The sequence below is a fragment of the Felis catus genome, chromosome E3 (genome assembly GCF_018350175.1).
Source record: "Felis catus isolate Fca126 chromosome E3, F.catus_Fca126_mat1.0, whole genome shotgun sequence".
NCBI classification, from domain to species: Eukaryota; Metazoa; Chordata; class Mammalia; order Carnivora; family Felidae; genus Felis; species Felis catus.
In genome coordinates, this window is record NC_058383.1 from 16,223,245 (window position 1) to 16,250,759 (window position 27,515).

The window sequence follows — 27,515 nt, forward strand, 5'->3', positions numbered from 1 at the left end:
CTGAAGTCGGATGCTCAACCGACTGAGCCCCCCAGGCACCCCGGTAATACCTGTTTTTTAATTGAAATATAGTTGACTTATAATACGAATATAAGTCGTTACCGAAATTCTCTTGAGACCTACATTGCTACAAGAGCATAAGGTCAAACGCGGATTCAAAAAAGGTCCCGAAGGAGATTTCATTAATTGCAAAATTAGCGCAGAGGTCCCCGGCTCTCTCACAACCCTCCTCCCAAGCGCCGGCGGCGCGGAGGGCCCCGAAGGTAGCCTCTTGCCCCTCCCGCGCAAAGTGGAGGTGGCGAGGCTCGCGGCTCTGCGGGAAAACGTCCACCTCGCGCTGCAAGTCTAGGGCCGCAGGCGCTGAGCCCCCGCAGGGAGGAGGGGCGGGCTCAGGGAGCCCCTCCCAGGGGGCGGGGCCAAGGGTTTCTCCCCAGCACCGCTGTGCAGAGTCTGAATCTCCAGGGTCTCCAGTTTAGAAAAGCCTATGCAAAGCCTAGCAGAAGCCAAGGTGCTTATCAGCAGATCTTTTATGATTGTTTGGTAAAAGCTCTGCGGGTCTGCACAGGTCGCCTCCCTCGGAGCTCGGCGACTGAACGTCGGAGCCGGCCCTCGGCCCCCCTGCAGTCGGAAGGTTACAGCAGCGGGAGCCAGAGAGGCGGTGGCGGCGGCCCAGGAAGGAGCAGCAGCGCCCGGGTGAGTCTGGGCATGTGTTTTATCTCTCCGTGTGCCCAACTTTATGATTTACCCGCCTTCCTTTTCCACATCCAGGGCCTCTGATTCTACGTGTGTTTTTCTTAATCGGCGTAGGTAAAATGGTTCATGGGATTTCAAGACTTTCTTTTCCTCAATTTACTTTTGAGTAGTTTTCCCTTGTTTTATGTCACTGTTACCAAACGGCATGAATGAATGATGCAATCCTGCATAGGAGAGTCATCAGTACAAGATTAGGAAAATCTCCGAAATTTAGTGTTGCAGTGTTTGACTTTGTCATTTTCTCTCCCATCAGAATTAGAATTTTAAGTACCTACCAGCTACGTGTTGTAAAGGTACAACTTCAAGTTGGGAATTAAATAATTCATTCATTCATTAAACTTGTTTACTATGTTTTCTTTATAAGTGACTTGCATATTGTAGTTACTCTTTAAATATTTGACCGGTATTGGAATGAGGATCGGGGAAGAAAATGATAAAATGCAGATTTCTAGATTTTATTACATCTACCTGGTAGGTTTTCAATATAATAATAGTGCTATCACTTTCATGTTGCTGAAATAAAGTAGTCAGGACGTTTTAAGTTTTCAGATAATTTGATTCATGCCTAATAATTTTTTAAAGTTAATGTTTTCTTGATATATAATTCAATGCAATAATATGCACCCACTTTAAAGTGTACATTTTGATTAATTTTGACAATTGCATACACACTTTTAATCACCAGCACAATATAACACTTCTGTCACCCCTGAAAATTTCCTAAAACCTCTTTGCAGTCAGATCTCCCCACCCCTAGCCCTACTGACCTGATTTTTGTCATTGTAGCATTTGTTTGTATTTTCTAGTGTTTTGTATAAATGGAATTATGTTCTTTTGTGTCCGGCTTCTTTTGGTATAAAAGGTTTTTTATATTTATCCCCATTTTTGGCATGCAGCACTAATTCCTTCCTTTTTGTTGCTGAGTAGCATTCCATCGTAAGGATATACCACAACTTATTCATCCACTTATCTGTTGATGGACACTCTAGTTTGGGGCTTTCACGAATAAAGCGCTCTTTGATTGCTCTTGGATAAATCTCCAGGGTGGGATTGCTGAGTCTTATGGTAGGTATGTGTTTATTTTAAGAAACTTGCAAAATGTTTTCCAAAATGGTCGTATCATTTTCTATCCCTGCCAGCAGTGTATTAGAGAGTTCAGTTTTTCCAGGTCCTCACCAATACTTGGTGTGTGCAGTCTTTTTTGTTTTAGTCATTTGCCTTTTGAGTTTATCTGCATACCTTCTTTTTTGGAATGTCTATTCAAATATTTTGTTCATATTTTATTATAAGTTGTTCGTGTTATTACTGTGTTGTAAGAGTTCTTTATTCTGGATACAAGTGCTTTGTCAAATATGTGTACTGTAAACATTTTCTCCCATTCTGTGGCTTGCCTTTTCCTTTTCTTTCTTTTTTTTTTTTTTCTATCATGAAGAAGCTTTTGAAGAGCTTTAATCTTGATGAAGTTCATTCTATCACGTTTTCCTTTCATTATTCATGTTTTTGGGGCGTTAAGAAAGTTTTGCCTACCTCAAAGCTGTTGTGTTAGCTATGTATTGCTGTATAACAAATTACCCCCAAACTTGGGAGCTTAAAACAACAAATATTTATTTTCTCAGTTTCTGGGGGTTAAAATTCTGGGAGCAGCTTAGCTGGGTGGTTCTGGTTTAGGATTTTTTAAGCGGTCACAGTTGGCCAAGGTGAACTCACCTAATGTTGTATTGGAGAAGATCTGCTTCCTAGCCCGCTCACATAGTTGTTGGCAGGATTCAGTTCCTGAGGGTTGTCGGACTGAGGGCCTCAGTTCCTTTCTGGCTGTTTGCTGGGGGCCCCTTAAGTTCTGCCACACAGGCCTCACCATAGGCCACCACCAATGTGGCAGCTGTCTTTTCTTAGAGTAAGGGAGAGGCTGGGGCATGATGGAAGCCACATTCCTTTTTGTTTTTGAAATTAACTAAAAAACTTGGATGAGAGAAAGGGAACACAACCTTTTTTGAGTTCAGTAAGGACTGTATTTTGAGCCTTCCCTTTCAATCTCTTTGCTTTTTCTTGACTCATCTTATTTCTTTTATCTTTTTTTTCTTCTGAGATTTAGCATTGTTGTCTACTTTTTAAAAATTGATGAGGTTATTTTTTTAATGTTTATTTATTTTGAGAGAGAGTGTGTGCAAGCGTGTGTGCATGAGAATGGGGGAGGGGCAGAGAGAGAGAGACAGTGCAGAACCTGACTCGGGGGCTCCATCCTACAAACTGAGATCATGACCAGAGCCAAAATCGAGAGTCGGATGCTCAACCGAGATACTTCTATTTACAGTTTTGATTATGAGGATTTTAATTCAAAATTGTTGACTTCGTTCCCTTGTTATTGGGCAGCCAGACTTTTCTGTGACTGTTCTTGGAATATTGGAGACTTTGTCTCTTCGTTTTGAAGACAGCTGGGTCTGTTTTGTAGTCTGTTAATGTACCTAAGTCAGCTTCCCTGTGTTTGCATTTTGTTCTCTCAATAGATCCTCTTTTCTTCCCTTGCCTCTGTGTTCTGCTGATCTGGTGTAGGTGATTTCCTGTCAGACCTGAAGCTTTTGCAGAATCAAAGCCACAGAAAAGTGTGTGTACTCCTCTGCAGTCCTGAAAGGAGGCAGAAGTCCAGCGTCTTGCAAGGGAAGCAGTCTTAGGGAACTTTGCATCTGACCCGTCTTTGTACCAGTCCTACCAGCTGGGAGAGTGAAGCTAGACAGTTTCTTCTTCTCTTGAGTCTGAACCTTGATGTTCATTTCCTTCTTCTTTCTTTCTAGGCTCTTGCTCTTGCAGAACTCCCAAGATCTCATAAAGAAATTTGTAGTCAGAACTTTATGCTGCATTTTTATTCAGGAAAGAAGCAGGAAGAGAAGAGTGTCATTTCCTAGGAATCCAGCACTGGAGAAACGTGAGTCTGATTTGTTTTTTGTTGCTGTTAATTTGTTTATCAGTGATCGGTTTCCTCTTCACCGGAATAAAATTGTGCACTGTAATGTATGTGGGGTGCATAAAATCTCAGGTTCCCCAGTACAGCAGTTCCTTTTTTTTTTTTTTAATCATAAATGCATTCGCCAGGAACCCTAGGCTTAGTTACTGGAGGATCTTTGACTCTTCACTGATCCAGAAGCTTCTCAGGATCCATTGGTGCATTGTTGCAGTGCCCAGAGGGCCTGAAACAGACTCACCCCTCCTACCAAAAGTGACATCCATTTAAGCCTAGTAAGTTTTGTTCTCTTGGATGTGCTTGACCTCCGTAACCTCTGTACCAACTTGTATTTGTTCTTACACAAGTGAAGGTAAGAGGTCAATCCTAACAAAAGAGTAAGTTGGTGAAGGTGATCTTGGGTGCCTCTCATGGGATACATAGATGGAGAAGTTCAAACAGAGTTTTTGTGGAGAGGTTTTCCCCTCTTATCCAAAATCAGAGCTCCTAAGTCTGGCCCTGAAGGAAAATATACTTTTGTACTTTTGGAGCTGGGGGTGAGAAGGGGTTGTCAGCAGAGGCTTCTTTACCATTGGCCCCATGTTTCCCCAAGATGGACCAGCTTGGGGTCAGGCGGACAGGAGACCTGTTCTGACCCGCAGAAGGGCAGTGGTTCATTGCTCAGGACTGGGCCTGGGAGCTGCCATGTCAAAGCACATACCCTTCTGCTAGGATTTCTTCCACCTCCAGCCCTGTTCCCCTCCCCACAAAGGCCAGATGTGAGGGATCCAGAGTTCATTCTCTAGCAATGATTTTTTTGTGTGTAAAATTCTAATGTACACAATTTACTTTGAAGCACCTGAACTTAGCAGATTTTTCCTCCCTCTAGCTATGAGAAATTTGAATAAGTGTGAATTGTGAGCCACTCCTGGTGGAGACCATGAAAAAACAGGCAGCCAGAAGTGAACAAGGAGGCAGGGCATTTTACAGTGCTGGCCATTTGTTCTAAGGTCTAAGTAGGGAGCCAAATCTGTGTAATCCTAGGGGTTGGAGGGCATATCCCCTGACATGAGCTTTCTGTGGGGCAAAGTTAAGGTTATATAATCCGGCTGTGTCTTCTAGGGAGGGCGTGGAGAAAGAATCAGCCTTCCAAGTAAATTCAATGTGACTTTTGTCTCAAACATCCTATTTTCTTTGTCTTTGGTACACAGTACAATCCAGGAAGCAGTTTTCGGCACTTCTTTCTGAGTCATAAGTCAGGACTAGTGTTCATCTGGGGATATGGAAATCAGTCCTTACTTTATTTGAGGAAATGTGTGTTTCCTTTCATATCTGAGGCTGATGGTCTGGCTGAAGCTATTGCTATTATCAGTGGTCAAGAAGAGGCTCAAGTCACTGACTTTTCAAACACGAACAATAATGATTTGTTTGATCATCTCAGTGAGACTGGTAGCCTCTTGAACATGGTGCCCATTGTGTGCTTCTCAGGTCATAGGCTTAGGCACAGGGTGGCAGTGTGGACTGGCTTTGGTCGTACAGGTTTTGAGGCTTCAGGAGCCGGTCAGTCATTCTCAGGAGTATTGCCTGTTCTTAGTGACATTGTACTACCTCATGCACAGTCTTAAAAGGTTCTTTGGCCTGTCCCATTTATCTCCTTTTAGCTCCTCTTATGTTATTTGTCTGTTCCTTGCTTTCCCTCTATTTGCATGTGATTGGTTCTCTTATGCTCGGTGGGATTGCATTGCATTAACTACCACTCCTCTGCTGATAGACTTCTGTCTTCTAGGCTTGTATAATGAGCCTGCCTAGCCATGTGATATGAATTGCATCGATTCCCTCTGGACCAGAGCCAAATGAGTGGTTACTGAGCCACAGAGAGAGTGGGATATGAAGCTCCTTGATGTTCCCGGGTTGGTGGAAATTTGATGATTTATGAAACCTGTTTCTATCTACTGGCCTCCCAAAGAATGTGCAGACTTTCTTCTTTCACTGTTAATGAATCATTACCCATTGTGTTGTCCAGCTAGCAGAACTTTGGTCTGAATTCTTGATGAAAATCTCTGACATTTCCTGAATCCACATAGGTTCTTATCAAATGTTTAACCTTATTTAGTTCTGCTTAATTTATCCACCTCTTATTTATTCACCATCTTTTATGTTGTTTTGTGCATTTGAGATCCAAGTTTTAGTTTTTTTAGCCATCACTTGGGAGCTGTGTGACCTTGGGTAAAGCATTTAAGTATCTTATACCTCTAGTTGTTAATTTGTGAAATGGACACATTAATATCGTTCTTGGAGAAAGGCATGGGATCTGACCCAGATGATGGCTTTGAGGTTTCTTCCAGCTTCAGAATATACGATGTCCATTCTGTTCTATTGGTTAGAGTATAGTCATCATTGCTGGTTAAGGATTTTGATTTGATTTGATTTGATTTGATTTTTATAAAGTTTTTATTTAAGAGAGTGAGAATGGGGGAGGGGCACAGGGAGAGGGAGAAAGAGAGAATCCCAAGCAGGCTCCGTATTGTCAGCACAGAACCCAATGCGGGGCTCAAATTCATGAACTTGGAGATTATGACCTGAGCCAAAATCAAGAGCTGGACGTGGGGCACCTGGGTGGCTCAGTTGGTTAAGCGTCGGACTTCGGCTCAGCTCATGATCTTGCGGTTTGTGAGTTCGAGCCCCGCATTGGGCTCTGTGCTGACAGCTCAGAGCCTGGAGCCTGCTTTGGATTCTGTGTCCCCCTCTTTCTCTGCCCCATCCCTGCTTGTGCTCTGTCTCTGTCTCTCAATAATAAGAGACAAACGTTTAAAAAAATTATAAAAAAAAAAAAAAGCTGGATGCTCAACTAACTGAGCTACCCAGGTGCCCCTAATTTAATTTTTTTAAGTTTATTTATTTACTTTGAGAGAGAGAGAGAGAGAGATTGAGCAAGCATGAGCAGGGGAGAAGCAGAGAGAGAGAGAGAGAAAGGAGAAAGAGAATCCCAAGCAAGCTCTGTGTTGTCAGTGCAGAATATGACTTAGGGCTAGATCTCACGAACCATGGATCATGATCTGAGCCAAAATCAAGAGTCAGACACATAACTGACAGAGACACCCAGTCACCTCAAGGATTTTAATTTTAGGCTGATAGCACTCTAAGTTGGGATAGTTTTATTGAGGATAATAATCTGCTCAATTCTTGCTGAGTACTCAATAACTTCTTAGATTCAACTCTATTTAATTCATGAAATATTTATTTTGCACCTGGTGGGTCCAGGAAACAGAGATGAAAGATAATTCAGTCAAGGTCCTTACCCTGAAGGAACTCCCATCCTAGGAGAGAAATGGGAGTGACTAATTAATTCTCTGAAGGAATAGGAAGGAGATAGTATAGTATAGGGAAGGTTATTTAATCTGCATCTTGAATAATAAATAGGAATTTGCCCACTGGACATGAGGATTTAGGTGATTTCAGACAGAGGGATTGGCATTTGCAAAGGCATAGAGGTTTAAAAAACTGACATTTAAGGAACAAGACATCTTCTGTATACCTTGAGCATAAGTTGTGTGTATATGTTTGTGTGTGTGTGCGCGTGTGCGTATTTCTTGGGAGAGAAAAGCAATGGGGGATAGATTGGTGAAATAAATAGGATACAAATCATGAAGGGCATAAATTAATTGAATAAGAGAGACATTAGGTTAATTTATATGCTAATTATGGGGACTGGATTAGGAAGGGCATCATTAGGTCTGATATGATTAAGTCTTAACTTGATTTGATTCTAGATTCCTCAGAAGACAAACCTGGGTACAGTCAGGTACAGTAGTATACTTAAAATTAAAATGTAATAGCCATGTTAAAAAAAAGTCTTTACCTTTTAGAAATATACACTGAAATATTTTGGATGAAATGATATGATGTGCTTTGAGATAACGAGGGAAGGTGGAAGTGTTTGGGCGTGATATTATGATTTATAATAAGAAACATATTTGCTCTTGTCCTCATCTCTGGCTCCCAGCTCTTAAAACCCTTGGAATTTCCTGTGATGAGAGTGATAAAGGTGTGTCTTCTTATGTTAGTGAGGTGACTTTTAGTCTGGTGTTTCTTCCTATGTTAATGAGGTGAATTTTGGACCTCACCTAAGGATGGGGCTGTTTGCCATCAGAGCCAACCTTGGTGACTGGAGAGTTGGAACTTTGAGTCCCACCCTCCTGACCTCCAAGGAGGGGAGAAAGGCTGGTGATCTAGCTCAGTCATCAATGGCCAATGATTTAATCAGTCATGACTTCACAACAAATAAAAACACAAAGGATGGAGTTTTGAAAGCTTCTGGGTTGGGTTGGTGAACACATGGAGATGCAGGGAGAATGGGATGTTCAGAAAGGGCATGGAAGCTGTGTGCTTCTTCCCACAAACCCTGTCCTGTGCATTGCTTCCATCTGAGTTCTACCCTTTTATAATACACTGGTGATCTAGTAAATAAAATATTTCTCTGAGTTCTCTGAGCCACTGTAGCAAATTAATCAAACCCAAAGAGGGGATTGTTGGAACCTCCAGTGTGTAGCAGTTGGTCAGAAGCATGGGTGACAACCTGTACTTGGCATTGGGGTCTTAAGTGTGTGTGTGTGTGTGTGTGTGTGTGTGTGTGTGTGTGGTGGGGAAGGTTCAGTTTTATGGGACTGAACCTATGGGATTTGATGCTATCTGTGGGATAGATAAAGTCAGAATAGAGTTGAATTATAGGAGACACCATGCTGGTGTCTAAGAATTGCTTCAATGTGTGGGAACGCACCCATGTTGGAATTGGGGTACAGAACCCTTGTTAGTGGGGTTGTTGATGAGGCATGATTTGCTATGATTGTTGAGGCAGGATGATGCATACATGGAATTCATGTATTCATTTTCTCTATTTTTGTATGTATTTGACATCCTGCACAATAAAAAGTTAAATCGTTGAGGGTATGTAATTCACAATTATATCATTTCATTTATTTATTCAACCTTCAGAAATTAATTGAGCATCTACTCAAAAGAGGCCTAAATTGGGGTCTTAGAAAATTTTCGATCTTAGTATAAAGAGCTTGCAATCCAGGAGTGGAGGTGACAGGCACATAAGTAAGTCTAAGATAAGTAGGAATATTATGAATTTCATATATTGAAAACAGGTCTACATTAAGTACTGTGGAAATTCTGGAGAGAAATCTTTTCCAGCCCGGAGGAATCTGGGAAGACCCTATAGTGAAGATGGCATTGAGCTTTATTTCTTCACTTAATTCAACAAATATTATTAAGCCCTACTATAGGTACTGTAGGTACTGTTCTCAGTCCTAAGGATCCAGTAGTGAACAAAGCTGATAAAGAGCCTATTCTTATGAAATTTACATAATAATGAGGACAGATAGACAATACATAATAAACATAATAAATACATTTTTTACAGTTTATTTTGAGAGAGAGAAAGAGAGAGAGAAGTGGGGGAGGGGCAGAGAGTGGGGGGACAGAGGATATGAAGTGGGCTCTGTGCTGACAGCGAAGAGCCCCTTGTGAGGCTCAAACTCATGAACTGTGAGATCATGACCTGAGCTGAAGTTGGATGCTTAACTAACTGAGCCACCCAGATGCCTCATGAGTACATTTTATCATATGTTAGAAGATGATAGATGTTACAGAAAAAAGAAAACATAAGGCATAGTGAGGGAGATTAGTAAGGTTGGGTTAAGGATAAGGAGAGGAGGTTGCAGTGATAAACAGGTGGTCAAGGGTTGGCTCATGGAAGAAGGTGATATTTGGGCAAATGTTTTTTTAAAAAAATTTTTTTTTAATGTTTATTCATATTTGAGAGAGAGAGAGAGAAGGAGAGTGCGAGCAGGGGAGTGGCAGAGAGAGAGTGGGACACAGAATCCAAAGAAGGCTCTAAGCTCTGAGCTGTCAGCAGAGAGCCCGATGCAGGGCTTGAACCCATAACTGTGAGATTATGATCTGAGCCAAAGTTGGATGCCTAACTGACTGAGCCACCCAGGTGCCCCCACTCTTTTTTTTTTTTTTTGTAATGTTTATTTATTTTTGAAAGAGAGACAGACAGGGACAGAGTGCGAGCAGGGGAGGGGCAGAGAGAGAGGGAGACACAGAATCTGAAGCAGGCTCCAGGCTCTAAGCGGTCAGCACAGAGCCCGATGCCGGGCTCGAACTCAGACTGTGAGATCATGACCTGAGCCAAAGTCAGACACTTAACCGACTGAGCCACCCAGGTGCCCCTGAGCAATCACTTTTTTAAAAGAGTCATTATTTTTTACTCTTGATAAGGGACTTGGCCAAGTGGGTATCTGAGTGAAGAGCATTCCCACCAAGGGCACATCTGGAGCAAAGGCCCTGAGTGGGAAACCTGCCTAGTGTATTTCCAGAGCAGCAAGAGGACTGGTGTGGTTGGAGCAGAGTGAGCAAGGGGGAGGAGTAGGAAGTGAGGTCAGAGATGTAATGGGGGGGAGGCAGCGGTGGTGGTAGTGGTGCCAGGATGGGGGGCTGACCTTATAGGTGATTGTAAGAACTTTGGCTTTTACTGTTAATAAAATGAGGAGCCATTGAAGGAATTTGAGCTAGAAGTAAGTGTGACATAATTTGGTTTATAGCTTACAATGATTACTTTGGCTGTTATGTTAAGAACAAAAAACTGGGACGGGAGACCTTTTAGGAGGCTACTGGTGCAGTCTTGGCAAGAAATATTCGTAACCCAGGCTAGAGCAATAGCAGTGGATAGGGTGAGAAGTGGTCAGATTTTGGTTAGGCTTTCAAGGTGAAACCAACATAATTTCTTGAATGATGGGATATGGGTTTTGAGAGAAAGAAAAATGTCGAGGGTGACTGAAAAATGGAGTTGCCATCAGGGGAGAGAAGGAAGGTGCAAGAATAGCTGTTTTGGGGAGACAAGAAGATCAGGAGTTCAGTTTTAGACATGTTTACCAGACACCTGAATGAGGTCAGGAAGGTGGTTGGAGTTTGGAGTTTGGGGGAGAGGCCTGGGGTCCAGGTGTATATTTGGAAGTTACTGTCATAGAGATGACATTTAAAGCCACAAGCCCGGATGAATTCATTGAGGGAGTGGGTGGGTTAGAGAAGACCAGGGGTGGACCATGGGTCGTTGCATCGGTAAGAGAATGGAAGAGAAGCAACCAGCAAAGGAGCCCAGTTCACAGGGGGGATGATATGTGAACCTGGGAAGTCAGTCCTCTGAGGTGAGGGATCTGCTTGAACAGGAGCATGATGATGGTAGAAAAAGAGATTATAGATAATTAATAGCATACATGTTTAGTATTCATGTATTTTTAAGTTTCCTGTTTAATGGAAACTTCATTCACATCGAGGCTGATGTTAGTTTAGTTTAATACTCTACTGTCTTACTGGATTCATTAATTTGCCTTCTCTTTCCCCTTCTTACTGGGTCTCCAGTGAAACTCCTGTTTCCTATTTGGTAAGGGTTCCAAACGGGCTGGCTCTAGTTTGCCAGCCCTTGGCTGAAAAGATTTTTCCCCCGCAGGTCAGCTTTGACCTGGATCATTCTTACAGATGCATTGGTTAGAAATCAGTTATGAGGTAGGTTGGCCAGTTCCTTTGAGTCTGTTTTTAGCCGGCATCTATTCTAAATATAGGTTATTTGCATCATCTGTGTGGCCTCATACGATGACATATTTGATGGGAGACTGGTCTAGGTGACCTCTAGGATCCCCTTCACCCTCAAGATTCCAGTCCAGTGATTTTCTTAAAAAGTAAAAAACCCACAAAATTCCTTTTGAAACTCTGTCCCCCATAGATTCTGCAGCACAGTGGTCCTCGGGGCTCTTCCTGTGAGTGAGTCTTGATCTCTTTTCATTTTCCTTCCCAGGCTCCTGATCTAACCTTTTCTGTTCCTTGTGGGCTCTGTCCTCAGCCCTCTTCTTTTCTCCTGCTTTCCACTCTCTGGTGACTTTCATCAGGCCATGCCCTCAATTACCACCTCTACTCTGGTGACTAACCGATGTGTAGTTTAGCTCTGACCTCTCTGTGGAGGCAAAGGCCTTTCAAGGTTTTCCATTACCTAGATGTTAAAATCCAAACTCCTTAGCCTGGCTCAGGGCCCCCCTTTGTGCACCACCTGGTAGCTGGACTCCATTGGGAGGCTTCCAGTATGTTATCCATCATCTTTTTTTTTTTTTTTTTTTTTTTTTTTGAGAGCGAGCTCATGCACGCGAACAGGGGAGAGGGGCAGAGAGAGAGAATCCCAAGCTGAGTGTGAAGCCTAATGCGGGACTTTATCCCACAATCTTGGGATCATGACCTGAGCTAAAATCAAGTGTCAACCAACACTCAACCGACTGAGCCACCCAGGCACCCCTATCCATCATTCTTTCTCCTTGCCTTTGCCCCTACTCTCTTCTCTACCATCATTACTTCCTCTTCTTGCCTCTATCTCCCTGCCCCCCATGCCCAGCACACACCAAGCTGATACCCTGCCCTTTGAGAACCTACTCAGGCCACTTACTCTTCATGATTCAGCTCCAATGACTATGTCCCTTGGAATCCCTATAACATAGGCAAGGTTAAAAGCATTTTCTCTGTGTGCCCACAGTATCTTATGCACATTTCCACTTTAGCACTTGGCCTTATTGCTATAATTATTAGGGGAAAAAGAGTTGAATATGGTTGAACATCAAATATATTTATAAGTTGGTATTTCACTAGACTGAGTTCCTGGGAGAAGAGTTTGGTCCCGCTCATTGAGACCTGACATTTAGAAGGTGCTTATTTTGTACTAAACAACAAGTAAGTCTGTGTGAGTCCATGTTTATGAGGGATACACCGACTTTGATATGAATCAAAGTATATTGGCATAAATGGGCAAAATTGGATCTTTTTTATGATTATAAGCCTTAAAGTATATTTATTTTTTTTCTCTTGTAGGAGAACAATTCTTCCAAGGATGGTCTCCCATTCAGAGTTGAGGAAACTTTTCTGTTCAGCTGATGCAGTATGCTTTGATGTTGATAGCACAGTCATCAGAGAAGAAGGAATTGATGAGCTAGCCAAATTCTGTGGAGTTGAGGATGCTGTGTCAGAAATGTAGGAACAGTATTTATTCACTTTATGAAATGATAAAAAATTGCAAAAGAGAGTGACGTTTCAACAACATGTAGGACCAGAGCCACATTTCTCTGATTTTTAGTCCCTGGCTATAAATCATGGGCAGTAAGCTGCTTCTTCCATCATTTACAACTGAATTCACTAGTGTACATTATCCAATCATCCATTTATACAAATATTTATGGAAAAAGGAAAGTTGCCCCTGACAAATAAATATGGGTGACATGCTCTTAGCTCGGTCAGAGGAACGATGACCATAACTAACCAAAGAAGATGACGGGGTGGGGGATCACCATGTGTCCAGTGCTTTGTGTCATGGTTGAAAGTGTGGCCTCTGTGGTTTGCTAGAAAGCTAGTTTTGGTTCAGAGTCTCTCAGTTTATGCCTGCAGTATTATTGCTGCCTACAGTCACCAGGTCACAGACCATTTCATGTTCAGCTGCATTTGATGTGAGACATGGCTGCAAAATCTTAGTATGATTCTCAAACAAACCTTCCATATGTTTATTCCCAGGCCTCGCTCTCACGGCATCGTAGCATGCGTGTTGTATGGTGGAGCTCTCGGTAGCACCTTCCTCCTGGGTGGACTTTGGAGGAGCTGGGGAGGTTGGGCATGTAAACTCTGGGGACATCTGACTTATCTGGCCTGACTGTTGGGTCTTCCTCCTAGGACACGGCGAGCCATGGGTGGGGCAGTGCCTTTCAAGGCTGCCCTCACAGAGCGCTTAGCGCTGATCCAGCCCTCCAGGGAACAGGTACAAAGGCTCATAGCAGAGCACCCCCCCCACCTGACTCCTGGCATAAGGTAAGAGGAGCCCTGGTCTGGGTTCTGTCAGCACCTGTGTTTGGGGGCATGTCCTCTTGAGAGTCTCTCACCATTGCTCTAGTGCTCCTTTCTGTCTTGTTCTTTCAGCTCTTGCCTGTGGTCTTGTCTGGCTGATTGGCTCTGCCCACGTCTGCCCACGTCTGCCCACGTCTGCCCTTTCTTGCTCCCTAGGGAGACCCTAAGCTTCCTCTTCATTTTGCGTTTCTAGGTTCATGGGCTGAGGAGACTTGTGGGATGGTTTCCTAAGCAGTCCAGCCCTACCTATTAATTTCTAAGTGCATTCAGAAAAACATTCATAAAACATTATAATTCACCAGGTGATATACCTTATGTGATGTATTTGGGCAGATGCATTTGGGAGAAAAATATGTTTTTTAGTTTTCTCCTCATGTTTCATGTTTTTTCTTTTATATAATCAGGGTCTGGTATATTATATTTCTTTTTTGCAGGGAGCTGGTAAGTCGCCTGCAAGAGCGAAATGTTCAGGTTTTCCTAATATCTGGTGGCTTTAGGAGCATTGTGGAGCATGTTGCTTCCAAGCTCAATATCCCATCAACCAACGTATTTGCCAATAGGCTGAAATTCTACTTCAATGGTAAGACTTTAATGGTGTCATTTCCCTTTCTCATCAGTTTTAGTATCCAGTATCTTTTTTTTTTTTTTAAGGGTTTTTTGTTTGTTTAATACATCTGAAAAGAACGCATGTACAAAGAATTGAGACATGTGAAAGCATTGGTTCAACACTAATGAATCTACAAGAATTAGGATTTGGGGAAGGTGGAGAAGATTACCTAAACATTTTTAAAAATTGGGAACTGCAACCGAAATAAGCAGATAAAATCCCCATTAACACTTATGAAGAGTCTTCATAAGACTCCATGATTTTTTTTACTAAACTAGAGAGCCTTAACTAGCTACTTAACTAGCTACTCTAGGGTTCCTCGTATGCAAAACACAAATAAGGGGATTCCCCTGACTGGTCCCCACGTTGTTAAATGTCCTCCCCACCCCCACCCGCACCCCCAGCTTCTTCATGAAGCAGGTCTGTCTCCATCCTCCAACCTGAAAGAGGATGTGCATCATTCCACAGACATCTGTCTTCTAGCACCACCCCTCACACTTCCTCCATCTACCAGGTCTCCGGGTGTGTTCTAGGAACACCGTATCATACGCTATTAAGCTGGACATCTACGCTAAGCATGTAAGACAATGACTGACAGGGAAAAAAACGTTTTTTAATTACGTACTCAATCCATTTGGTGTATTTCAAAAGGTGCAATACTTTTCTTCATTTATCAGTGAACGAAGTTAGAAATTAACTTCAAAAAAAAAATCAGCAAATGACAAACAAATTTCCTTGAAAGTCACAGTCACATATAGAGTGCATCCTAGAAAAGAGGGGCAAGACAGGTTCCACCCGCTTTCATGAGTTTCATCAAGTACTAGACCTACTCAAGGGTGGAGAGAAAGGCAACTTTCAAAAAGGAGTATGTTATTAAATGAGGCATTTACTATACTCCTTCCTAAGAGCACCAGGTGGGGGACAAGTGTTCTAAACTAGATCTAGGAAGTGGAATGTGGAGTCAGTCCATCCTCCTCCCCTTAAGGGCTGTCCAATGGTTACTGAATTTAAAAAACATGACTAAATAAAAACGAACCCCACACACACTACCCCCCCCCCCGCAAAAAAGAAAAATCAAAAACAAAAAGAACAAAAACAAAAACAAAACCCCTAAATGTCCCAGATTATTCTCCAGAGTGGATGGAGCCCCGGGAACAGCTTCAACAGCCCAAATTAGTCTGTTACAGAGTCATCACAAGCATGCCTTGCTTTTAAACAAAAAAACAAAAACAAAAACAAAAAAAATTTTTTTTTTGAAACGACAGAACAAAAACTAGTACTAACCGCTTTTCTGACAATACACAATTACTCAAATTAACTAGTACTGAGAGGGGGAAGGGGACCATACCTATGGGCCTTGTCTCACACGAGTGCATGTGGGTAGGTGCCGGGCATTTGTCATTATTGCAAAAATGAATTTTAATTTTTAATCTTTAGTTTGATTTAACATTGCTTTTAGTACGATGCTGACACCAGCTGTGCAGAAAGGGCTCTGGAGATGTTCATAGCAGCACACATCTGCGGGTCTTCTTCGGTTCTGGAGGCTCCAGGGCAGCCAATATTCCTTCGTCAAATACATTCTTTAGGCCTTTCTGTGTGAGTGCAGAACACTCCACATACTTGACCGCCTTCAGGTCACGGGCCAGCTTTTCAGCAGTCTCTGGAGTGATAGGCTTCTGTTTGTTCTTGGCAAGTTTCTCAATCGTAGAGGGGTCATCTCGGAGATCAATTTGGGTCCCAACAAGCAAGAAAGGAGTCTTTGGACAGTGGTGAGTTATCTCAGGCACCCACTTCTCCTTCACATTTTCAAATGAGGATGGAGAGACCACTGAAAAACAGACTAGAAATACATCTGTTTGTGGATAACTCAGCGGTCGTAATCTGTCATAATCCTCTTGCTCTGCAGGATCAAAAAGTCCAAGAGTATATGGCTCTCCACCAATCATAACTGTGACTGCATAGTTGTCAAAAACAGTCGGTACATACTCCGATGGAAATTTATTTGTTGTGTAGGATATCAGGAGACAGGTTTTACCAACGGCATCATCGCCCACAACAACACACTTAATTGTCTGCATTGCTGAAACAGTTTTGTATCCACTTTAAATATTTCAAATTCAATGATAACCTCAGCTTCTCCGCCGGGGCCTAGTATCCAGTATCTTATGTAGTGTCTGTTGGGATGCAACTTAAGCAAGGTGGCATCAGAGTTAAATACTGAGGCAAAGGATACTCTTGACTGAGGTCTTTTGCTCCGTGCAAAACAGACGGGCCATCATCTCTGCTAGCTTTAGTGTCCATATAATCATCTCTCTGTATATAAATGTCTGCACATTGATTCCCACATGACTTACTCTGTCTCGCATTATATTTCAGTTTTATGAGAGCTCTCATGTATTCAAATCAATCATAGGCTAAGGAAGGAGAGTTTGCTAGTGAGTCACTGCACTGTTGCTGCCTTGATGGGAAGGGGCAGAGAGGGAGGGAGAGGCAGAGAGAACCCTAAGCAGGCTCTAACGTGGGGCTCGATCCCAGAACCCTGAGATCATGACCTGGGACAAAATCAAGAGTTAGACGCTTAACTGACTGAGCCACCGAGGCACCCCTCTGTCGCTCCTTTGAAAGTGCCTCCTGGCCCTTCTGTGTACCATCACAGCTGCAGCTGTAGTTTTCCATCATCGCATAATGTCTCTAGTTATGTCAAGGACTGGCTGACATCCTTAAAACCAAATAATATTAATTTAAAAATTTTAGATGTGTTAATAAAACATTTTGGATGGGTCTGAAGAGAGAGGGAGTGTGCTAATTACTGTAAGAAATAAAATCGATCAAATATAAGTTGGAATTGCCTCTTAGATGAAATTATATATTAACTTTTAAACATTTTAATATATTATCATTTCATGATGTTCTGCCATGTCAGCAAGGTTTGAGAATTACAACTATGAAAGCTTAGAGGATAAAACTGATTTACCCCAAGGCATTAATGATTTAAAGGAGTTACCTCAACAAGAAGTATTTGCAAGTGAGAAACAAAGTTGTTTATGTGGGGCTGTGGTGTAGAAATCCAGGCCGGGTCACTTCACTGAGGGCCATTTTTAGCTTTCTCAGTGACATTTAAGTGAGGGTATCATCTATGCAAAAAGCTGGCCCTACTGATAGAATTCTGTGGATCATTAACACTGTTGTAACTGCTCTTTTAAGGTGAATATGCAGGTTTTGATGAGATGCAGCCAACAGCCGAATCTGGTGGGAAAGGAAAAGTTATTAAACTTTTAAAGGAAAAATTTCATTTTAAGAAAATTATCATGATTGGAGACGGAGCCACAGACATGGAAGCCTGTCCTCCTGCTGTAGGTATTAAGTGTACTAGTTTTCTCTGGTTGTGGTTCTGTTTTAAACAGCTGATTTAGAACTTGGTATGATTGCTTAGGTGAGATAAGAGAGAAGAACATCCAGGTGTCATTGTAAAACAACCAAAACAATTAAGACACCTTCAGTCTCAATATGTCAACTGACTTTTTGCAAAACTGAAAAAAACCATCTAGAACTTTACCACCCTGTTCCTGTGGTATGGCTGCCACCTCTTAGCCCCAGTGTGTGCTCAAGGTTTGGCTTCGATTCCCCAAATAATACCACAAATAATAATTCAGGTCTTATAACTGTAATCAAAAATTTACTGTCTTTTTATATTTGACGAACTATTTCCTCATACAGTATCTTCTCCTTTTTACTGAGTAGGGAACTGAGGCTGGTGGAGGTTTGATAACGTGCCTGTATTAAAGCATTTTATTCTTCTGAATGAATGTTGTTTTCTGAGACTAGGAAACATGCTATACAGCAATGTGTCACTTTCATGCAGGACTTTGCCCTTATCAGCTCATACTAAATTAAGAAAACCTGAACCAAAAATGTAGTGGTGAGCTTTTTACTACCTAGTTTCCTGAGATCTAAAAATAGTTGTCTTTGTAAATGATTAACCCAAAGTGGTTAAAGAATCTTTGGATCCTTTTAACTTACTTGAGTCAATTCAAGATAAGAAGATGTCTTCAGATGATTTACAATCAAGGCTGAGGTTGACTAAGTCACGAATGCTGGACTAGTCCAATGAGGAGTATGTAGAAGTCACATATGCCCAGTTCTATCAGGGAGCTCCCCCTCCTGATGTCAAGAGGTGACAAAATTATAATTCCAGAGGACCCTTCCAGTCATTGGAAGATGACACGGCCTGACCGAGCCGAGGGAAAGTGTGTGCTGGCAGACGTGGTCAGAGGAATGTGTGATTTGAAGGAAGGGCAACAGCCACCATGTGCAGGCCTGGAAGGACCCAAGGGAGAAGTGACCAGGCGGGGGGCAGGAGGCAGGGAGGCAGCAGAGCAGAGTGGGGATGTTCTAGGCACAGACCTGGGCTGGTCAGTGCACAAGAACTGGCAAGAATGGGCTTTCTCTTCAGCAACCGCTGAAGACTTTATGTGTCAGGCACTTTGGTGTCCCTGTGAGGTCATGGGAAGCCCTGGAAGGCTGCTGGACAGAGAGGGAATTGAGTTGGTGTGTTAGGACCCTGAGCGGGTGCTGGCATGCAGAAAGGAGGCTCAGTTAGGAGGCTACACTTAACTGGAAGGTAAGAATCTCATTATGTTTCCCTCCTTATGTGGTATGAAAACAAAAATGAAGAGAAAAGGCAAGTGAAAGAATTTTCAACTTCCAAATTATGTATGTAGTGTCTATATCCTGGTGGAAAAAGAGAAAATACTATGTTTTTAAATTTTTATTTATTATTTGAGAGAGACAAAGTGAGTGGGAAGGGAAAGACAGGGAGAGAGAATCCCAAGCAGGCTCCACGCTGCCAGCGCAGAGCCTGATGCGGGGCTGGAACCCACGAAACTGTGAGATCGTGACCTGAGCTGAAACCAAGAGTCTGGTGCTTAACTGATTGAGCCACCCAAGTGCCCTGAGAAAATACTATTTTAAAAATGACTACAAGAAGGTGTCACTTGTTAGAAATTAAGGAAACAACATAACCTTCAATAATTTTAATGATGGAAAGTGGAGTGCTGGCAGCAGATCCTGGGACTGTCATCTGCTTCATCCCAGAATAACACCCTCCCTGGGAGGGAGGTCTGTCAGGTTCACGCAGGGCACCTGTCAGGAGGCACCTGCTCTAGTCCTGATTCTAGGCCAGTGGGATCTCCACTGCACTACAGGCTTCTCTTTATTCTTCCCTCTTTGAGATTGCCCGGCCTAGTTGTGAATGCATCTAGTTTAGAACTCAGATGGGATTTTACCTTTGTAAGCAATTGTATTGGTTTTTAGAGGGCTTCAGTTCTCCTGGAAGCCTGCAGTGTCCCCTGGCCTGATTGGACTGACAGCGGTGTTGCACTGACTCATTCAAGGACGCTCCCAGGGAACTGGGGAGGCACCCCCTTGAGGCTAGGCTTAACCTCTCTTTGCAGAACAGTTCATTCTTTTCAAACACTTACTGCCCTAGGGTGCCGCTATATCTTTTTTTATTTTTTTTAACTCTCCTTTTTTCCCCTTTCTTAGGATGTTTTCATTGGATTTGGAGGAAATGTGATCAGACAACAAGTAAAAGACAACGCTGAATGGTACATCACTGATTTTGTAGAGCTTTTAGGAGAACTTGAAGAATAATATCAATTTTTATACAGTTTGTAACAACTTCTGTTAATTTTTAAAAGTTATACAGTTTGATACCGTTTGCCTAAAATTGCCTATTACAACTTAATGTATAGATTTGGTACTCATTATCTGTACTTTAAGTAAACTATGGAAAACTGCTTTTTTTAACTGCAGTCCTAGTGTTATTATGACCATTAATTACCTGGATAGTTTTATAATCTTAATTCTTTATGTATTTTCCTATCTGTATTTTATTTGAAGCCTTTTAAAGGTGGATAGTAAATTAAACACCGTCACTGTTGGAAATATGGGTTAGGCAGCTTTAGGTGACTATTGGTTTTCCCTGTAGTAGGTAAATAAAAGTTATCCATGTATCAGAACAGATTTGTGGCATTGTCCATTCTGCCTGTGATGTATTTCAGTATCTAATATTTCAAGCACCTTTACGTTTTTTGGTAGAAACAACAGCCAGGCAAGGAACCAAGGGGTTGGAGACTCCGCTGATCACAGGGCATAGTGCTTGTCACCACTCAGCCCCCACCAGCCCTCCCACTGGGCAGAGGGCTGGATGTGCTTTTATTAGCTCTTGGAATTTGTCAAACAGGGAATGTTACAGAGGCTTAAAAGAAAATAGAGCCTTGGAGCGCCTGGGTGGCTCAGTTGGTTAAGCTTCCGACTTCCTCCGACTCACGTCATGATCTCATGGTTTGTGAGTTCAAGCCCCACATCGGGCTCTGTGATGACAGCTCGGAGCCTGGAGCCTGCTTCGGATTCTGTGTCTCATTCTCTCTCTGCCCCTCCCGCACTTGTGCTCTCTCTCTCTCTCTGTCTCTCAAAAGCAAATAAATGTAAAAAATAAAATTAAAAAAAAAATGGAGCCTTGGAGCGCCTGGGTGGCTCAGTTGGTTAAGCCTCTGACACTTGTTTTTGGCTCAGGACATGATCTCACAGTTGTGGGATTGAGCTCTCCTTTGGGCTCTGTGCCTGGCGTGGAGCCTGCTGAAGATTCTCTCTCCTCTGCCCCTCTCCTGCTCACTTGTGTGTGTGCTCTCTCTGTCTCAAAAAAAAAAAAAAAAAAAAAAAGCCTTAAACAAAAGTAGTGACCTTAAAAAATGGATATTTGATCATCGCATGAAATAAAAGAAGTAATTACACATTTTACTCATTCCAAATGAAGATCAGAGTTTTGCCTTAAATAAATTAAGAAATGCCTCCTAATAGCCTATATGCACCATTTCTTTCTTAACAGATGACTTGGAAAGACGTGAAAGCCAGGTTTGCGTTTATTCTGGGCAGTACCAAGAAAGAGACATTTCAGAACATGCTTTGAAATTATGTGGTTATTGGGGAACCTGGGTGGCTCAGTTGGTTACACATCTGACTCTGGATTTCGGCTCAGGTCGTGATCTCACGGATCATGGGATCAAGCCCAGCATCGGGTTCTGTGCGGATGGTGTGGAGCCTGCTTGGGATTCTCTTGCCCTCTCTCTCTCTCTCTGCCTCTCCCCACCCATCAAAATAGATAAACATTAAAAACAATAGTATGTGGTTATATACCCTCCCTGGTTGAAAATTGGGAGAGGATAAAGAGGTTTAGGAAGAAGCATGCAGTGGATAATGAAATAGAAAAGGCCAGAATGGTTTAATATAGGAAATTATATGAGAAAAAATTTTTATTTCAAAACAATAATTTAAATTTATTTGGCCAAATAATCAGATATTATTTAGCCAAATAGTCAAGTCAGATGAATCGAATTTCCTTCCAGATCCAAGTTGCCCCGGGAGAGATGTGAAGTAGGTTGGGCAACATTTACATGAGACTCCAGACAACGAGGCGGTTGTTCGGTCGCGGTTGCTGGCTGGCAGCTCTCCTGGAAGCCGTTTTGTGGGACTTGCACTTGCACTGAGCTCCGGGCAGGACTGGGCGTGCCAGGGCTGGCGTGCCAGGGCTGGCGGTGCTGCAAACTGCCGCCAGCAGTGTGCGTGAGCTGCAGAGCCGTCCTCGGGGAGGTGGAGGACTGAAGCCCCTGCTGCTTCTACCTGCCAGGCTGCCAGAGCCCGCCTTCCACAGGGCGGTGGCCTGAACAGGATGTGCACACTGGATTTGGCTCAGGGGAGTCTTCTGGGCTGAGAAATCTACCCACATAGAACCTTTTAGACCAATTGCACAAGCCCCCGGGCCCCCAGGCTGCCCAGCTCTCAGCAAGCTGCACAGAAGCAGCACACACAATCCCTTCTTTGTTGTGTTGGGGTGAGCCTGAAATGATGCAAGAACTGCCCTAATCTCTTCCTTGCTTTTTGAATTCTGGATTTGCTGGAAACAGCCACAGAGTGGCTCTCCCAGGAGCTATGTACGTGGTTGTGGTAGGACAGGAGTCAGTGTTGGCAGTGCGATGTGGCCTTCTATCCTTGTGATGCCATTTTTCATTCTGATGCACACTGCTTATGTAAACAAAAATAGTTAAGAACTGGGGTCATGAAGTTAAGAATTGAAATTTTTCATGGTATTAAATTGAAACAGGAGAAGTCCCTCAAAGCTTTTATATGCCTAAAAAGGAGATATCCCAAGGCCTTTATCTCCTATCCCACCCCCTTCTCTGGTTTGCTGCTATGATTCTCTCTTCTGGAGACAAGTGTTTCTTCCTGCCCAGCCGGCTGCCATTCGCAAGAGTCGGGGAGGGCATTCTAGGCCTGGGGCTGGAAGATTCTGGAGATTCAGACCTCGGGTAGGAAGCTTCCGGAGAGTCAGGTGGTCTGCCTCAGCAAATGTTGGCACAAGCATGATGGCTTTTGCCTCTGTGGCCCTCAGAATTATGATTGGATGCGGGAAATGTGGGGAGTGATCTGACCACACGTCACACTGCTCATTTTCACATTTCCAAGGTGTTTGCACATGTTTCCTCTTGTGATTCTCACATCCCTGAGGTCAGCAGTATAGATATCGCTGTCCTCTTTTTAACAGGGGACAGCAAGCTCACAAGAGTTGATGACTGCTACAGGGTCACATTCAGAGCTGGAGCTCAGGCCAGTGATTTCCACAGTGTTCCTTATATTATGCATTGCTAGAGAGTTAACAATTGGACGCCTGGGTGGCTCAGTCAGCTAAGCGTCCGACCTCGGCTCAGGTCGTGATCTCGAGGTTCATGAGTTTGAGTTCCACATTGGGCTGTCTGCTCTCAGCACAGAGCTTGCTTTGGATCCTCTGTCTCCCTCTCTCTGCCCCTTCCCCGCTAATGTGAGCTCTCTCTCTCACACACAAAAATAAACATTTAAGAGAGTTAACAACTTACTGGGGCCAGGACAATCTACTGTAAGCTAATACTTAACACTCTGATCACAAATGTTAATGTATATTAATACAGAAGATGAAATTTTATTCCCTAGAATGTAAGATGTGTTTTACAAAATGTTCAAGTGGTTTCGTTTTTAATGGTCACTGAACTCTGCAAAGTACTAGTTTTAGTATTAATTCATAGAGGACTGTTCAGTACTTTGCTGATCAGTTTCCAACTCTGAACATATTTCTATATATGTTTATTATTTTCCTTTTGAATTGTTTTACTGAGTTTGCCTAAGCACATCATCTTAACTCCCAGGATTCCTAACACTTGCATCAGAAATAGTATGAATTAAGACATTGCCCTGCTTTGAGGGGCACACATATGTATACACACATATGTATATATTTTTGCCCCATGAATTTTTTTAATGTTTATTTTTGAGAGAGAGAGAGGGAGAAGGCGAACATGGGGGAAGGACAGAGAGAAAGAGGGAGGCAGAGAATCCAAAGCAGGCTCTGAGCTGTCAGTGCAGAGCATGATGCAGGGCTTAAACTCACAAACCACAAGATCATGACCTGAGCCAAAGTTGATGCTCAACCAACGGAGCCACTGAAGCACCCTGCCCCGTGTGTTTTCTAATTGAAACTGACAGTCTCCATACTTTCTCTTTTCCTACCTTCCCTTTCTCCCTCTCCCCATTTACTTCCCCCTTTGCTTCCTTCTATCCATTCATCAAGCATGTTATTGAACATCTATGTTCCAGCCAGAAACTGAAGGCATACATTTAATAATTATTCAAGACTGAAGAAAAGTCTCCTTCACAGGCAGCCGTGAGAATAAGGGGAAAAGAAGCAGGTTCTCTCAAGTGCTGGTTTGGAGGAGAGCAAAGTGTGGGTCTGAGAAGGCTTTTAAAAAGGATGATGGGGGGGGGGGCGCCTGGGTGGCTCAGTCGGTTAAGTGTCCGACTTCGGCTCAGGTCATGATCTCACGGTCCATGAGTTCCAGCCCCGCGTCGGGCTCTGTGCTGACCGCTCAGAGCCTGGAGCCTGTTTCAGATTCTGTGTCTCCCTCTCTCTCTGACCCTCCCCCGTTTATGCTCTTTCTCTGTCTCAAAAATAAATAAATGTTAAAAAAAAAAAAGGATGATGGGGTGCCTGGGTGGCTCAGTTGGTTGAGTGTCCCAACTCTTGATTTCAGCTCAGGTCACGATCCCAGTGGGATTGAGCCCTGCCTCAGGCTCTGCACTGAGTGTGGAGTCTGGGATTCTCTCTCCCTCTCTCTCTGCCCTGTTCCCCCGCTTGTGCTCTCTAAAAAATAAAAAAATAAATTTTAAAAAGGAGTAGGGATGATATCACATGAATGGTAATTAAAAATGAGTTGGCATGGAGGCGCCTGGATGGCTCAGTCAGTTGTCTGACTTTGGCTCAGGTCATGATCTCACAGTTTGTGAGTTCAAGCCCCACGTCGGGCTCTGTGCTAACAGCTCAGAACCTGGAGCCTGCTTTGGATTTTGTGTTTCACTCTGCCCACCTCCCCCCCCCCCCCCCCCGCCCCACTCATGCTCTCTCTGTCTCTCTCAAATATAAACATTTAAAAAAAGTGAGTTGGCATGTGCAAGTAATATTCACCAGACCTACACACAACATATGGAAAATGAATTTGTAAATTTCAAATATTCCCAATGAAAATTCATAGACAAAATAATACAATTCGTTCTTCTATGGACGTTTAATAAAAGGATTTAACAAATTGGGCTAGAATTGCTAAAGTGATTATTTGATAGATTAATATAATGATAGAAGATTCCTGTACATCACCAAGTGACCAGACCTCATCTAACCTGGCCTCATAGCAGCATGTGACACAGGTGATCTCATTCTTGATAGACTTTGTTCATTTAGCTTTCATGACATGCCACTTTCTTGAGTTTCTTCCTGTTTCCCTGGTGGTTTTTCACTCTCTCTTCCTGGTTCCTCCTTACCCTGGCCCTCTTTTTCATCTACATTCACTTCCCATAAGAATTTATTTATTTTCCGGGCAATAAAGTCCTCTTTATTTATTTAGTATAATCTATTGTCAAATTGGTTAACACACAGTGTGTACAGTGTGCTCTTGGTCTTGGGGATAGATTCCTGTGGTTCATCGCTTACATACAGCACCCAGAGTTCATCCCAGCAAGGGCCCTCCTCAATGCCCCATCACCCATTCTCCCTTCTCCACCCCCCCCCCCCATCAACCCTCAGTTTGTTCTGTGTATTTAAGAGTCTCAGACAGTTCACAAATGCATATCTCCAGGCGAGGCTGTGCTCCTGAACTGCAGATTCAAATACACACATACCTGTCTGATACTTCCACCTGAATATCTGCAGAGACATCTCAAACTCAATATAAGCAAAATGATTCCTGATATTCACTTCCCCAGATCTCTTGCACCTACTTCACCTACAGCCTTCCCCATTCTTTCAGTTGGGGAGGCCAAAAACTTGAGTCACTTTTGGTTTTCTCTTTCATTCACACTCCACGGTCGGTCGTTCAGGAAATCATTCTGTCTCTGCCATCAAGATACATTCAGAATCTCACCATTCTCCCTACTTCCACTGCTACCCCTAGTTCAAGCCACCATTTAAAATGTAAGTCAGATCGGGGCACCTGGGTGGCTTGGTTGGGCGTCCGACATCAGCTCAGGTCATGGTGTCACAGTTTGTGAGTTTGAGCCCCACATCGGGCTCTGTGCTGACAGCTCAGAGCCTGGAGCCTGCTTCAGATTGTCTCCCTCTCTCTCTCCCTCTCCCCTGCTCTGCCTCTGTCTCTTAAAAAAATGTTAAAAATAAAAAATAGAAAATGTAAGTCAGATCATGCCCCTCCTCTGCTCAAAACCTTTGAGTGGATCCCACCTCAGAGTAAAAGCCAAGGTCCTTTCAGTGGCCCCTAACACCCTACTGATCCAGCCCCACGACCTCTGACTTCTCCCACCAGGCAGTCCCTCTCCTCTGTTCCAGCCAGTGTCTGTGCTGCTCTAGTGCATGCCAGGCATGACCCTCCCTGAGGGTCTCTGCTGTAGCCATTTCCTCAGCGTGGTGGGATCCTCTTCCAAACACTGGCTAATTTTATCACCCCTTTTTGCTTAAATCTCAGCTTTTCAGCAAGGCCAACTCCGACCAGATTTAATACTGCATATTGCCCCTCCCAGCCCACCCTCAGAGTCCTATCTCCATTACCCCCTTCTACCTTCCCCTCCTATAGCACTTATCAACTCCTACCATATCATGTAAGCTACAGTATTTTATGTTTTAATTGCCAGACTCCTTTCACTGGACTGGAAGCTTCACAAGGGCAGGGGTCACGTTTTGTTCATGATATTATTTTAGGTGTCTGGTGCTTGGCACATAACAGAAACTTTGTTGACGTGACTAAAGACTATAGCCTAGTGTGAGGCAGGCTGCATTGTGAAATCCAATGACTTAATTAGGACAGAAATTCCTTTTCCCAGAGTAGGTGTATTCTGAAAGAGCTCTATTTTAGTTCGTTGCTCTGTGCTTTTCTGAACAGAAAGCTCCTTTAAGAAAGCAACACAAGGGGCACCTGGGTCTCGGTTAAGCCTCTGACACTTGATTTCAGCTCAGGTCACCATCTCATGGTTTCGGGAGTTTGAGCCCTGCATCGGGCTCTGCACTGACAGCATGGAGCCTGCTTGGGGTTCTCCCTCCCTCCCTCTCTGCCCCTTCCCCTTCACACACATGTACTTTCTCTCTCTCAAAATAAAAAGAAAGCAACACAAAAAGAGAATAACTGTTTCTAAAAGAAAATGTCATTCTTGCACATTCTGGTGCTCACCAGGGGAAGGGCCCCTGGATGGGGAATTGGGTAGATGAGGCAATTTGGGGAGCCTCATCCAACTCATCCCACAACTGTGAGCTCAGTTGTGATGGTTAATTTTGTGTCAGCTTGACTGGCCTCAGGGATGTCCAGATAGCTGGTAAAACATTATTTATGGGTATGTCTGTGAGGGTGTTTCTGGAAGATCAGCATTTTATTCAACAGAATGAATAAAAGACCCCTCCTCATTAATGTAGGTGGGCATCACTCAATCTTTTGGGGGCCCAAATGGAACAAGGTAAAGGAAGGGCAGATTCACTCTGCTTGAGCTGGGATGTTCACCTTCTGCTCTCAGATACTGGAGCTCCTGGTTCTTGGCCCTCTGACTTTGGACTGGAAGTTAAGCCATCAGCTCTCCTGATTCTCAGACCTTCGGACTTGGACAGAATTATACCCCTGGTTTTCTTGGTTCTCTAGCTGGCAGATGACGGACTGTGGGACTTCTTGGCTTCCATAGCCGCAGTAGCCAATTCCTGTAAGTCTCTTT

The 27,515-nt window shown here is 43.3% G+C and overlaps 2 protein-coding genes across 7 annotated transcripts in view; one reads left to right on the forward strand and one right to left on the reverse strand.

Annotated features, from left to right (window-relative positions):
- Nucleotides 1–20,251, forward strand: part of PSPH (phosphoserine phosphatase) — a 51,832-nt gene extending 31,581 nt beyond the window's left edge. Inside the window, exons 1-9 of one of the 6 annotated variants that reach the window (XM_019820638.3) lie at nucleotides 328–693; nucleotides 1,681–1,818; nucleotides 3,543–3,673; nucleotides 5,475–5,598; nucleotides 12,605–12,763; nucleotides 13,454–13,588; nucleotides 14,059–14,204; nucleotides 17,436–17,584; nucleotides 19,776–20,251. In XM_019820638.3, coding sequence (XP_019676197.1) covers nucleotides 5,576–5,598; nucleotides 12,605–12,763; nucleotides 13,454–13,588; nucleotides 14,059–14,204; nucleotides 17,436–17,584; nucleotides 19,776–19,883 — 720 coding nt within the window. In that variant the 5' untranslated portion in view covers nucleotides 328–693; nucleotides 1,681–1,818; nucleotides 3,543–3,673; nucleotides 5,475–5,575 and the 3' untranslated portion in view covers nucleotides 19,884–20,251. Of the gene's footprint in view, nucleotides 1–327; nucleotides 694–1,680; nucleotides 1,819–3,542; nucleotides 3,674–5,474; nucleotides 5,599–12,604; nucleotides 12,764–13,453; nucleotides 13,589–14,058; nucleotides 14,205–17,435; nucleotides 17,589–19,775 lie in introns of those variants that run through there. The other 5 variants (XM_019820637.3, XM_006942094.4, XM_003998615.5 and 2 more) reach the window with 5 other exon arrangements.
- Nucleotides 14,824–16,398, reverse strand: LOC101082454 (cell division control protein 42 homolog). Its single transcript, XM_045047924.1, has one exon. It carries the CDS (start codon nucleotides 16,307–16,309, stop codon nucleotides 15,734–15,736), a length of 576 nt encoding a protein of 191 aa, XP_044903859.1. The 5' UTR covers nucleotides 16,310–16,398; the 3' UTR covers nucleotides 14,824–15,733.
- Nucleotides 20,252–27,515: the final 7,264 nt, after the last annotated feature.